This window comes from Rhyacophila brunnea, unplaced genomic scaffold (genome assembly GCF_057557595.1).
Source record: "Rhyacophila brunnea isolate RB1 unplaced genomic scaffold, BYU_Rbru_1.0 scaffold_12, whole genome shotgun sequence".
Classification (NCBI taxonomy): domain Eukaryota; kingdom Metazoa; phylum Arthropoda; class Insecta; order Trichoptera; family Rhyacophilidae; genus Rhyacophila; species Rhyacophila brunnea.
The window spans coordinates 38116621-38131128 of NW_028232774.1; the positions used below are offsets into that span (position 1 = coordinate 38116621).

At 35.1% G+C, this 14508-nt stretch overlaps 1 protein-coding gene across 1 annotated transcript in view; it reads right to left on the reverse strand.

The window, feature by feature from the left end:
* Nucleotides 1-336: 336 nt before the first annotated feature.
* Nucleotides 337-14508, reverse strand: part of trpl (transient receptor potential-like) — a 31547-nt gene continuing 17375 nt past the window's right edge. The window contains exons 10-21 of the mRNA XM_085940180.1: nt 13499-13622; nt 12286-12481; nt 10834-11001; nt 9537-9756; nt 7627-7852; nt 5652-5908; nt 3673-3911; nt 2695-2880; nt 2200-2231; nt 1919-2111; nt 955-1077; nt 337-591 (exon numbers count right to left, since the gene is read on the reverse strand). Coding sequence (XP_085796306.1) covers nt 337-591; nt 955-1077; nt 1919-2111; nt 2200-2231; nt 2695-2880; nt 3673-3911; nt 5652-5908; nt 7627-7852; nt 9537-9756; nt 10834-11001; nt 12286-12481; nt 13499-13622 — 2219 coding nt within the window. The remainder of the gene's footprint in view (nt 592-954; nt 1078-1918; nt 2112-2199; nt 2232-2694; nt 2881-3672; nt 3912-5651; nt 5909-7626; nt 7853-9536; nt 9757-10833; nt 11002-12285; nt 12482-13498; nt 13623-14508) is intronic.

The window sequence follows — 14508 nt, forward strand, 5'->3', positions numbered from 1 at the left end:
TCAAGGAAATATCAATGGTAAGCATAGCAGAGGACTGCGCCGCACTTCGTGGCTTAAGAACCTCCTTTATTGGTACAAGTGCAACTATAGTACCTAGAGTACCATACGACAAATCTAAGATATCCTTGATGGTGGCCGACCTCCGCCAGAGGATGGCACAATAATAAGAAGAGGATTTAATAGTTCAACAATGATAAAGTGATCCTATTCTGACCCATTATTGATTGATCGATGATGCAATAATAGTAGTGACACAGCAGATCACATGAATGTGGGATTTGCTTTGGAATATCAATACAAAACTGCTTTTAAATCAATCATTACTAGTGACAACATTTAAAGCCATCCAGTTTTAGGTTGTCTCTTAATAGTCTTGACATCATCGATCTTGTTGAGTGGTCTCAGGCATCCCGGGGAAGCGGGAATGAGGTTCTCTGTGCTGGAGGTGGACTCCAGTCTGGGTGCCGGTGAGGTGGCGCCGATTCTATCGTCGGGAGGGGAAGACGGAGCGGAAGCAGCTACGGGGCGTGGTGTGGGAGAAGTAGGTCTTGATTTGGTCTTAGGAGAAGTCACTTCTGGTGGAGAATCGCTCTGAAAAATAAATACAAAGACAATTAAATGAAAGCTCGTAGAAATGAAGTGAATTTCATTCGAAAATTGCCAAATTATTTGGAAATTAACCTTCTTCTGACCATGATTAAAAGTAATGTTTATTATACAAAAAATTGCTGGTGTCGCAATTTTTTATTGTATTTATCATCTTAAAGTTTGAAAGAGTAAAAGTTTTTAAGTCTCGTTTTTACGAAATTAGGAATTAAATGCCAATGTGTGTAAAGAGTTGTGCTCTTTTTTTTGTCTATCATTGATTTTGTCACAAATGGATGGTGGACCCAAAACTTCCCCATTGTGTGCGCACCTGTCTAGTGTTATCAGAAATAGTCTGAATTATTTTACCTTTGGCGGAGACGTTGGCCTTGAAGAAACAGGAGGTGGCGGAGGAGAAGCAACTCGTTCCTTCATTTTCGGAGTCGTCTGGGCTGGTGTCACTTCAAACGTTGGCACCTGGACGAGTGGAGCCTTAAAGGGAATGATTTAAAATCATTAAGGGCCCACATGAAAAATGGAGATTTTATGGTACTTATTTTCAGAGCGTAAGCCTGGACATTCCTTAAGCGTTGTATATAATCTATTTATGTAATTTTGAAGCCTTATTATCCTTTATATTTATGGTAAACATTTTATGACAGCATAAAGTATTTTTATTACATAAAATAGTATTCTTTTAAACCTTTCGATCTAATTTTTTAGAATATAGTCATATTTCATTACATCCATATGCAGTGGTGTTAAGATTTTTTAGATTTATTAATTTTTAAATGCATTTATAAAATCATTAGTAAAATTGTTGTTAAGATTATATTATAGTGAAATATTTACGATAAAAAAATATATTTATAATCTCTGTGATCCCAAATTTGAAAAGAATTAGGCATTTTATTATAAAAAAAATGGGCACGATTAACACATTTAAAGATAATTCTAAAGAGACTGATTATAAGCTATGTGATAATACATTCTACAAATAATGATTGTTTTATAATAATTATTGACCTAAGAATAAGGTAGTATTTTTTTGAAATACGCCATTTCTTTTGCTGGAATGAAATGCCAATAGATATGGCATTTCAATTTTTCCCATTAGAGCAAATTTGTGATGAGAGTTTATCTCACTTATCAGGTCGACCCACCACATCGGGCCCCCAGGAAAAGCCCTGTGAGCCCCCATTGTCGGCGCCATGCCCACAGGCCATCGCCTTCCTAATAAAACTTAAAAAAACACGGAAAAATAGCTGACTCAACTACGCAAAAATCTGAATAAGACAAGAATAGAAAGAATTAAGATTACAATGGTAGGGACCTCAGCTTTCTTTGCGACTGATGACGGAGGTGGAGGAAGAGCCCCTTCTTTTGGCTTGACGTCTCCCGCTATCGGTCTGCCAATAGCGATGGGCTCCTCTCCAGCTAGACAGGGAGGAGGGGCTTTCCTCTTCACTACCCGAGGTGGAGACTCTCCTGTTTGTCTCCGGACGGCCCCTAAGGGACTGGGGTCATCTGAAATCAGCAAATATCCCATCACAGCATTCACTTTTTAATCAAATCTTCTTCTTCATCGAGTGAGGATCATGATTCAGATAATTTGGCTGTCTGACAGTCTTCTCCGTGGCTTGGTTCTATCCCTCCCGATATTCAGCGGCACACTGGGCCTGCACCAATCGAAAACCTGTTGCATTCTTAATTTCGACCATCCAACTGGAGAGAGCTCTTCTTTGTCCTCTGCGACCCTCCACCTGACTAAATATCACTAGTTTTTTTTAGATTTTCATCTTCATTGTGGGCTAAATGAACAAAACGTTAAAGAGACAATATGCGAAGACAAACTGAGAGAGTCTGTTTTTGAATTTTGATGTTCGCTGATTATAGAGTCATTGTTAAAAGACTATATTATCTGCCTTCAGTACCACATTTAAAATGCGTCTAGCTTCTACTTATTTCTTGCATATTTTGTTTCAGAGATATTTAATATATTTAATAAAAATATATTAAGTATAAATCAAATAGTTTTGAGTGGATCAAAATTATCTTGATAAACAGTCAGTAAATCATGAATATGTACATACATGAATAAATTAATACTGTACCCAATACTGCAGCTCCTTGTTTAGTTTCATCGACGAATCCAACCAAAGCATTCGGTGACCCCATGGAACCAAGAGAGCTTAGGGATTTTTTCTCGTCTGCGAAATCGCCGTTTGATGACGGGGCACTGCTCTTTGGACTGGTCACCGGAGAAGTCACACCCTTGAGACTTGATTGCTTTGACTAAAACATCAGAAAATAACAAGCACCATATTACATTTTTTACAAAAACTGAAAGAAATCATGCTCTTTGAAGAAATCAAGTTGATACAAAAATGGCAGTCATACTCTAGAGTCTAGCGTGAATTAAATTCATTCATAATAATTATATAATAAATAATACCAAGCTTTATAAATCAAATTTTTTTAATTCAAATTCAAATTCATTTATTTACAGGTGCAGTAAATATTACAAATTATAAATTTAATTATTAAATTAAACTATAAAATAAAGACGTTCACAACATGACATTTAAAAATAAATAAATAGTATTAAACAGTGTAAAGAAGAAATAAATATAATATGCAGTATCACAAAAAACAGTATGAAAAGTAAAGTAAAAGGTGCAAAAATTATAAAAAATATAGTATGGAAGCTCACCGAGTGAACTAAGTGGATCCTATTTTAAGAATTTATAAAACTGCGCCCGCATAAGTTCTTCCTCACGTAAGTGGAATATATCAACATCCGAAGCGATTTGGTTGAACAGAGTTATTGCCTTCCCAATTGGCAACACCAAAGGCAGGTTAGTTCAGCACCTTGGGAGAACAATTAACTGATGCTCCCGATTTCTAACATAGTTATCGGGGACACACAAGTCAATACCACCCTTTTTACAAGTTTGATAGTCGTGATATTGATTGGCTACCATCTATGCAAGATATAAGTTTTAACAGGAATATCAGATATGATATGCGTCAGGCCAGTACGTACATTTAAATTCTACTTTGCGTAGTATAAAAGAAAGATTATACCTTCGGACTGGTTACTGGAGAAACTTTCTTCTTAGGGCTCGTCTTTGGGCTCGGCTTCGGCGTTGGCTTCTTGGGGCTGGTTACAGGTGTGATACTCTTAGGACTTGTTATTGGAGACAGTATTGTCTTTGGAGTTACGACTGGGACAACTGCTTTGGGAGCGATGGACTGACGTGGTGCCAACGACAACGCTGGCGATGTTGGTTTAGCATGTAATTGCCCAATTGTTAATGATAGACCTTGAATATTAACAAAAATAAAATTGGTTTTGTTAATTTAGTAGATAGGTATACAACAGTGGCGAAGGGTGGAGATAGGCTGTTAAGATCCGCCATAAATAAACTAAACTTTATCAATCATACAAATGTATTTGTTTTCATTGAAATAAGACTACAATTCACAGATAGTGTTGGTTAGTTTTTAAAATCCAATTACTTCCTGTGAAACCAAGCCATAATAATAGTAAAAAATACTCATTTATCTATAAATATCTAAAATTATGCAACTAATTCATACATAACTTTGGATATTACAACGTTTTTACTAGCTCGTATTCTAATTTGCCCTACTTCCCGACTAGCTAGACATTTGAAACTTTTAGAATATATCAGAACACGATGCCAATACATTCTTTTAATACTTTTAGCCATCTTTAAGCAGAATTGAATTCATTTTCAGTTAATTCTGTTTTATATGAAAAGTTATTTCGGAAGAAATCCGTAATCCCATCCACTATTATTGGTTGCTAGGGGGTGGTCCTAGCAACTAAATTATTAATATATACGTGCGTTACTATGGAAATCAAAAGGAAATGTCAAAATGACATTTCAGTATTCTATATTATTTGTTTGTTTGTTTTTTATTTACTTCATATCAAGTACAATTTTGAGCATATTATTATTGGGCATAATAATTCAACAGAAAATTTAAAAACGTTGTATGTAAAAAGTTCTTTTTATCTTGTAATTATTTTATATATATAATAATATTTGTTATCTGTTAAAGTTTGAGTTTAGGCAATCAACAATATGTGTAATATGTATTCTTAATCCAACGTAAAACAATAAGTGCTAATACTTCAATACAAAAAATGAAAAACTACCCTCGATAGCTGCCTATAGCGGCCTATAACAGTCTTGTGTATAGAATAGATGCGCTGGTGTCCTTTAGTGTGGTCATTAACTTCAATGTTGAAGGTTTCAAGTAGGTATATGGCATAAGCGTTTCAGTAAAAGTGGAAACCCAGCTTGGTGATAAGCTTTAACTTAGATACTAAAACGAAACTGTGCCCAACATAGAGATTATGGTTCTCAAGGACATACTGAAATACGAATCTCAATTTTGTTAAATATGAACTTAATAACTTTACTTGTCGTGGTACGAGGATGAATCAGTGGCGAAGGGTGGAGGTAGGCTGTTTAGATCCGCCATAAATAGTGAACAACAAACTTGGTCAGTCATACGTACTTTTTTTATTGAAATAAGACTACAATTTACAGATGGTGTTGGTAAGTTTTCAAAATTCTATTAAACTCCTGAAAAACCAAGCCATGATAGATAATTGTCCTCGTTTATCTATAAAATATCTAAAAGTATGCAATTAAATCATATATAACTTTGGATATTTTATAGATGGAATAATATTTTGTTGTCTATTATAGCTTGGTTTAGTCAATCAACAATATGTGTAATATGTATTCTTAATCCAACGACAACAAATGTATGAATTAAAAAGTGTGCACAATTTTTTCTTATCACCCAAAATATACCAAAACTATTATTGTTTGGTTTAAATAGGCTTTAATTGATTTTTTAAAACTAACCAACACCATCTGTAAATTGTGGTATTAGTTCAATAAAAACAAATACGTATGACTAACAAAGTTTAATGTGCACTATATATCGCGGATCTTAACAGTCTACCTCCACCCTTCGCTACTGGGATGAATAATATATTATATAAATGTTGGAGAACAAACCGGTTCCTGGCGGCTTCCACGGCTGCTGCGCAGAAGGAGCTGAGGGTCCGCTTTCTTCTTCGATCTCGTCTTTGATGTCCTGCAGAAGTTCCATGAGGCAAGATCCAGTAGACTCGGGTAGCTCGATGGGACTAGTGCAGCGGGACCCGCCCGGGAGAGGTGACCTCAACACCAACTTGCGAGCCTCGTCCATCGCGCGCTGGAGATTCTGCTGGTTCTTGAACGATTCTCGGCTACGGCAGCGGCCAATTTGAGATCTGTAGAAAAGAAATAAAATTTATATATTTTATTAACACAATGTTTGAGACTATCATAGTTGTTTCTTATCGTAACCGCATGTTTTTCCTGAGGGTTTAATATTTACATGACTAGATACTAAATGAAGATTTATTAAATTTAAGTACCTAGTAACTTTGTATTCAGTGTTTTTTAATACTTTTAAACATTTTAGACATTTAAACTAGAGAAGCTATTCGCATAAAACCTTTAAAACTTCGAAAATAGTATGCATCTTTCGATATCCAAGATATCAAATTATTATAAACACAAACTGTTTTTATTATAAAAAATCTAATTTAAAAAAAATACAATTTGGCGCTAAAAGTTACCAGGTTGCCATGACCGAATGAACTTATCGAATATGAAAAAACCCTAAATAATTCATTTTTATGACAATACTAATTTAATATTTTAACATATCTGCACTGGACATCCGCTGGACAAATGCTATCATACAGTGGTACCCAAGGGGCATCAAACAAGCACATGGACGCCTAAAACCCGCTGGATAGACGAACTCATAAAGTTTGGTGAATGTACGTGGAAGCGAAGAACTGAGAACCATAAACAGTGGAGGGAAGCTCAGAAAGGCTTTGTATCCAGTAGTGGATCGACACCGGCTTATGATGATGATGAAATCTGAGTACGGAAATCATGTCAAAAACATGCATCTTGTCATAATCACCATCTTTTCGAACCTCGCACTCAAATGAGTAACGTGCTAGATTTTTATCCGTGAGATACGGGTTCGATTACACAATGCACAATACATTTAAGAGTGGGCTGAACAGGAACAAAGTCATTCATACTTCAGTCGGAAACTGAACTCAGCGTTGAAAGGACGTTATTTTAATTCAGTCTAACCTCAAAAACTTCAATCAAACCTCAAAAAAATCAATAATTATGGTACCTACCTATTGTTTCACTAGGTAAAAGAAAAGTTGCGTTACTTATTTGTAAAAGTGTCAGACTAAATTTAAACCAATCGGATAAGTAATAAAAAGTCACTTTCTTTTTAAAGTAAACAGACATCACTATATTCTACGTTTTTTTAAATATGTATTAGAATTAAACAATAATATGTATCTATTTTTTAATATGTAATAGGTCCTACACGTTAAAAATAAATACTATTCATTAATATTGTTTTTTGGATAGCACATGAAATAAAAATGTAGGTAGATATGTATTTCAACATCCTTCGTATGTTTAGTTCTCGGACAATTTCAGGTTAAAAAGTTATTAATATATTATTAAGTTTATATCATGGCTACCACATAATTGAAAACGTTACCATCCATTATATTGGTTGCAATATTTCACACCAAACAGCTAATTAACAAATTGAATTTAGTAACATTTACGTATTATTAGAAGATATTATTTTTTGGTCACCCCATCTCTCTTCACTTCGACCGTGGTTATGATTTAAATTTAATTTACAGACCATTTACTTTTGACGCAAGCATTGTCGGTAACCTTTGTATATTATTAGTAGACCAATAATTCCGGACCACATATAAAAAAATCATATTTTCAATTCTCAAGGGCAATTCTGTAGAGCGTCCCCTTAAGTACTTTTCTTAAATTCTAATTGTTTCTGTGATTCTTTCACTGATGCTACTAGACTGCTGTAATTGGGCCTCGTAACCTTTTGTTAAATTTAAAGTTTTAAAAATAGTTAAAAAAAACTTACGAGATACAAACTCCTTGCACCACCTGACCCCACTTGTGACTCATTGTATTAGCCGCGGCCAGTTTGGCGATTCTTCGGAACCTGGCAAGGGAGGTTTCGCCCTTGGGCGGAGGTTCCAGCGGCTCGGGAATGATGGGGGCACCTTCCTCATCCAATGCTACAGGAGCCACTTGGAAGTCCTTCATCAGGCGGCGTTCCCACACTTTCATGCGCTTGCCAAGCACGGCTGAATACGGAAACAGTTAAAATCAGTATAACGCATTCAAAAATAAGTAGGTACCCCGTTTTTTGATAAATCAGTATACTCTGATATAAATAGTATCTTTAAAACTTTAGTATTCATATTGGCCATTTTTACTTTATAGTATTACAACGTTTTTCTTAGCTCGTATTCTTATTTGTCCGGTAGTTCTTTGTCCGGTGGTTTTTTGTCCGGTACAAATCTTGCATTCGATTTTTACTTTTTTTACGATTTAACTTCCCGACTAGCTAGACATTTGAAGTTAACTATACGTCAATCTCGCATTTTATTCGAAACATAAAATCCCATGGCTTGCTAACGTTTTGAAAAATCGATTGATACCTTTCTTAGCCCATTGAACTATTTTACAACGTTTTTCTTAGCTCGTATTCTTATTTGTCCGGTGGTTCTTTCTCCGGTACAAATCTTGCAATCGATTTTTAACTAACTTCCCGACTAGCTAGACATTTGAAACTTTTAGAATATATCAGAACACGATGCCAATGCATTTTTTAAATACTTATAGCTCATTTTCAGTTAATTCTGTTTTGTATGAAAAGTTATTTCGACACCATTATTGGTTATTGGTCCTAGCAACTAAATCATTAATATCGTCGTCGCGCTTGCAAAATCCGCTATGTAATAAAACACAACTTTTCAGGAGAAGAAAAAAACTGATTTTCTTATTTATTACATTTTTTTAATACTTTAAGCCATCTTTGAGTGGAATTGAATTCATTTTCAGCTAATTCTGTTTTGTATGAAAAGTTATTTCGGAAGAAATCCGTAATCCAATCCACTAGTATTGGTTGCTAGGGATCTGGGGTCCTAGCAATTAAATTATTAATATACACGTGCGTTACTATGGAAATCAATATGAATGTCAAAATGACATTTCAGTATTATTTCTATCAAATACAATTTTTTTTGATCGTTTAAGCTAGTCAAGTCAAGTTAATATGATTCTACAGAACATTTAAAAACGTTGTATATAAAAAATTCTTTTTATCTTGTAATTATTATACCTGAATTTAAAGAACTTTCACTAAAAATAGAATGAATATAGAAAATAGAATTCTACAGAATGTTCTTCGATAATCGATAGCTATTTCGGTTGTAACGGTTGTAAGATATTTTCCAACACTTAAGTATTGTCTTGTAGCGGTCAATGACTTCGGGCCTTGTCAGCATTATTTCAACAGTGTAAAAATTAGCATGTCATTTAAACTATCGCACAATCGTCGCATCTACAGTCAGCATATTCTACACGCGTGACATTCTTCCTCGGAACAGTATCATAAGTATTGTAACATAGCGCTATTGTAACATACTCTTGTACTGACTGTTTTTACGCTGCAAATAAAACTCGCTCCTCAATCCATCGGAGCAACCACCAAATCTCGACTTCTCATCTCTACTCCTGACGACTCTCCATCTACACGACCTCTTCATCCCCAATCACAGCGGTCTCGTCCCTCAACAACGAGACCCGCAAAGGTCTTAATCCAAACTTGAATTTTAAGAAGAAAAACGCAAGAAGAATCAAAATCACATTGTATGTGCTACAATAAAGGGGGTTCCGTTATGTTGTATAAAATGTAAAAGGATTGTTTGAAAAACGTTTCTCTAGAGTCTAGAATCTAGATTAGATGAAGCCGTTCAGACTGACCTTTCTCTTTTCTGTCAGCACACGAAACGTCCATTCCGTTCTTCTCGAAGACCTCGAGCATCTCGTAGCGCATTGCCGAGATATCTCCCTTCACCTCGTTGATGTCGTCTTCATTGACTGGTTCCTCGTCACACTTCCGGTGCATGGCGGATACGTATCGCCACACCAGCGCGCGTATTACCGCCGTGTAACGGAAGTCAAGATCTCGTTCCTCTTTACTCTGAAAGTATTATTTTTTAACTTTATGAGAACATGACAAGCCATACATTGCCAACTTTTTCAACTCACCACCGATTACCACGGGCATGGCATGTATAACAGAATTGTTAACTTTGCGAGAGTATTGTTGCAAATACGAAAGCGATGTTTATGCGCTCAATTCTGTAAGGATCAAATGCTTATTTTTCAATGTTTGCGTACTATCTTTAAGACATGGCATCTTACCAAGGTCCAAAGGTTTTAATTTTTGAGCTTTTTAAATAGATATTTCCACCGATTCTTACCCGGTCGCATATTCAAAATCATTTTGACTGCAACGTGGCTATAAATCACAACTGCCAGCAATCTTGCAACTCTCTTCCGCGCGCACAGGCGGGATAATATCGAGCATCATCTACGCATGGATCGCTGCAACATTTTGCTATTTTACATAAGACCCGTATCGAGTAAAATGTGTTATATGAGAGAGCATATTTTTTTCGGCCGAAAATGTTGCACCGACGCTATATGTAGCAGTACTGACCAACAAGAAGATTTAGGCACAAGCTGGAAGTCGCTGTCGTTGACTAAAAAATAGGAGGAGCTTGTTTAGTTCACATTTTTAACACGTGGACAACTTGTCGATAACCGGAAGGCGCTATAATCGAAGTGCGGTTAAAAATGGGAGGAGCTTGTTAGTTCACAATTTTAACACGTAGCCAAGAAGATCTTGTTCGACAGCACATTAAGTTACAAGTGTTTTGTGAATGATGCAAATTCGACGTGTTACAGTCAAGACGAGTTTGTATGCGCGATCGAGCTTGGTATACACTGATACGACCGCGTTACAAACACTCGATTTTATAAGCTTATACGTCACTCTTATGTGAAGAATGTCAGTTTTTTTTTAATGTTTTTGGTATTCAATGTGCTGTCGCTTATTTTGTTGGTTCTATCTATACCATTATATATTGAGAATATAATATATTATATTATCTTGGAAATGTTTCAGAAACACACATATTATAAAAATGCTAGATAAAATCTAAGACTTAATGGGATTCAAATACAATCGCCATCTTTTCATGGCTTTTTATACCTTGGAATTCAGCCTGTTGAGACTATCCTTCTTCCGCAGTCCAAGCATCTTGAAAACCAGTTTTGGAGTGGGGAAGATGTTGAATGGTGGTGGAAGCGTTGCGCTTTCTTCAAAATACGACATCCACAACCTGGTTCTGGCAAACTTCCATTCAGTGTCAGAGTGTTCCTGCAAGATAAGTCCACATCATGATCAGTGGTGGTTTTGGGTATATAAAACTCCGAGTCTAATTCCTTGCTGTAGAAATATTTTTTTAAAAAGGTGTATTTATTTCCAATCTTGGTTTTGCCAGAGAGAATAAAGCATTAAAATATTTAAAAAATAATTACAAGATGTAAAGAACTTTTTATATACAGCGTTTTTAAATTCTGCTGAACCCAATGACATTAATATGGACGAATCATCTGGAAAACAAAATGACACTCACTTTATTGTTAGGTCTGCCGAATGGCATAATCTGTTCTAACGCCATTACAATAAAGGTGATATTGCTATAAATTCCTGATGCTTTTTGTTGGGTCTGCCGAATGGTTCGGTTCGAACGGGTTCGCTCAAATGAACATTGATATTAGAAACACTGCTCTAACGCCATTACAATAAAGGTCATATTGCTTTAAATTCCCTATGCGTGATATCGCATAATGGAAATTGCGTGACGTCTACCTATACATGCGAATGCGCGAATTTACTTGCTAGCTACTGTATTGAGTGCGTCGTCCATTAATAATGTCATTGGCTGAACCATATAAACTTGACTTGACTAGCCTAAACGATCAAAAAAAATTGTACTTGACATGTCATATTGATTTCCATAGTAACGCACATATATTAATAATTTAGTTGCTAGGACCCCAGACCCCTAACAACCAATAAAGGTGTCAAAATAACTTTTCATACAAAACAGAATTAACTGAAAATTAATTCAATTGTACTTAAGGATGGCTAAAAGTATTAAAAAATGCATTGGCATCATGTTCTGATATATTTTAAAAGTTTCAAATGTTTAGCTAGTCGGGAATTTAGTTAAAAATCGATTGCAAGATTTATACCGGACAAATAAGAATACGAGCTAAGAAAAACGTTGTAAAATAGTTCAATGAGCTAAGAAAGCTATCAATCGATTTTTCAAAACGTTAGAAAGCCATGGGATTTTATGTTTCGAATAAAATGCGAGATTGACTTGTAGCTAACTTAATCAGTATACTAGAGGTATTTTTTTATGATTCATTTTAATACACAAAGGCTCCATCTATATAGAAACTTTTCTTCAATAGACTAGAAGAGATCTAATTAGATGTTTTTATGTATATTGTGATACAAGATGTTTTCAAGTTATAGTCTTGTATGCGGTTGCATGTTACTTGAGACGTTATGTTTTTTCACATCATCAAAAAAGGGACAATTTGGATGTAGTCTACACCTTGTAGCCAGATATTGATACTCATAACTTACAGTAATCATGGCGTAGGAATTTGACATCATGGCGATGAGCAGGTTGAGCAGCACAATAACGTTGATTACACTGTACGATCCGAACATGAGAAGACCCCAGAATCTAGTGTAGGACTTTATGCCGGCCAACTCGAAGTTCTCTAGGCCCACCATACCAAAACTGGCCCAGAAGAGAGACTGAGATGCTTCAAATACACTGAAAAATATCATTGAACAATTTAAGTACTTAAAGTCAGACAACGTTATCTACAAAAAAGTGTTTTTTTTTTTTTTTTTTTTGAGATAACGTTATTTTACATTTACGGCTACATGATAGTCAAACAACGTTATGTCAATCTTTTCTAATTTCTTATTAAATCGTCAGTAAAGTTTAACGCTAACTACATAAGTTACCCTTGTTTTCATATTTTTTAAAAACTATCCCCATAAATTTTAACATCATCATAAGCAAGATAAATGTACAATACACAATAAATTATAAAATATTAACATTAGGTTTTAAATAAACATTTCCCTTGTTAAGTTACAAGAATCTAAAATAACGTTTTTTGGCCCTCCTGTAAAGTTGCACTTTTGTAGATAGTGTTGTTTGACACTAAGCCCTTGAATTAGTCATTAACACCAGTAACTATCTCTATCATGGCCCCCATAAGGGGGGGCGGCGGGCGAGTCGACCAGATAAGTGAGATAAACCCACATCAGAAATTTGTTTCACTAGTAAAAAAGGTCGCTATTTACCTTCAATAATTTATTATTTTAAATTATGTGGTTGTACGAAACAATTTTTGATTGTGTATCGATACTCGACAACTCCATAATTCAAATGGATGTATTAAACTATACAGAAAAAGGCTAAATATACACATTAATTTTACTACGTACATCATTTGGAAAACGCTACTGTAGAGCGTCACACAGCCTTTATCCTTAGCGATAGGTAAAGGGGCCGCCAAATATCTAGCCTGGGGACCCGCTACAGGATGTGGGGGCCATGATCTCTATAGCTGTATGTACATTCACATATTGTATTATTAGCATGTACCTACCCATAAACTTCACCACATTATTATGTATATTATAGTTTTTAGCGTCCAAAAGTACTGCATTGATTTTTAAAGTAAGCAACGTGAAGAGTAATGTGGGGTTAGGTATGTCATACGTTGCTTGGGAGCGGCACATTTTAAAGAGCGACAAAGGAAGGAGCTTTTCTTACTTTCCGAAACTTCTCCATTTCATGCAAGAGTCCGAAGCATTCTCCCAGTCAGGCAAACCTCCAGGTAAGACGTAACACTTGCGTTTTTCCAATTCAGCAAAATACCACAGCAATTGGTTTAGACCTTCAATTTTAAAACACGGTGTTGAATTAAACTGTGTTTTATTCAATGAATAATACACAATTTCGTGGGCGTACAGGCAAAAGTCACTAACTCCAAATACACAGTTCTGAGATAATCAATGTTATGTGTTTTTGGTGTTCTTAAAATGGTTGTTAAATCTTTATTTTTTGAGTTCTTCATTATTTTTATTTTTTATATGTTCAATAATCTTAAATCGTGACTTATGCCAGTTAAGCAGCATTACTTTTTCTATATAATGACATTAAAATGTCAATTTCGTCAAAACTGGAGTTAGTGACTTCTGCCTGTATGACAACGGTTTTATGTAATAATGTAGCATTCGGTATTTAATTTATTTATTTAAGAAAACAAAACATTGTGGATATAACAAATCTAAATTCAAGGAGTTCATAACATGAGATTTACATTAGAACAAAGAGAATATAATATATAATAATAATAATAAAAAAACATACCATACAAGTACCTACAATTGTATCCAGAAAAATAAAATTTCGAATACAAAATATATGGTATGTCACCGAAAATTTCCACGTATTTGGGGAACGCATTGACTAGCCTTGCACCCCTCGCTAATGGTGCTTGGTAGGCTTGACACGTGGAAACGGTTCCAATCCAGAATTAATCATGGCTGCGACCACGCAGGTAATTGACAGTATTGGACGGACATACTTCTACAAGACCTCAGAAATATTACACCGATTATAATTTTTCTACTGTAGGTACAATACTAAAAACCTTGGTAAAAAATATGGTCGCCAAAATTTACAGAATTAATTTGAGATAATACCCACGATAAATACGTCTATATATTTGTAAATTTCGGCGCGATTAGTTAATGACATGTTTTTAATATACTAAAGCA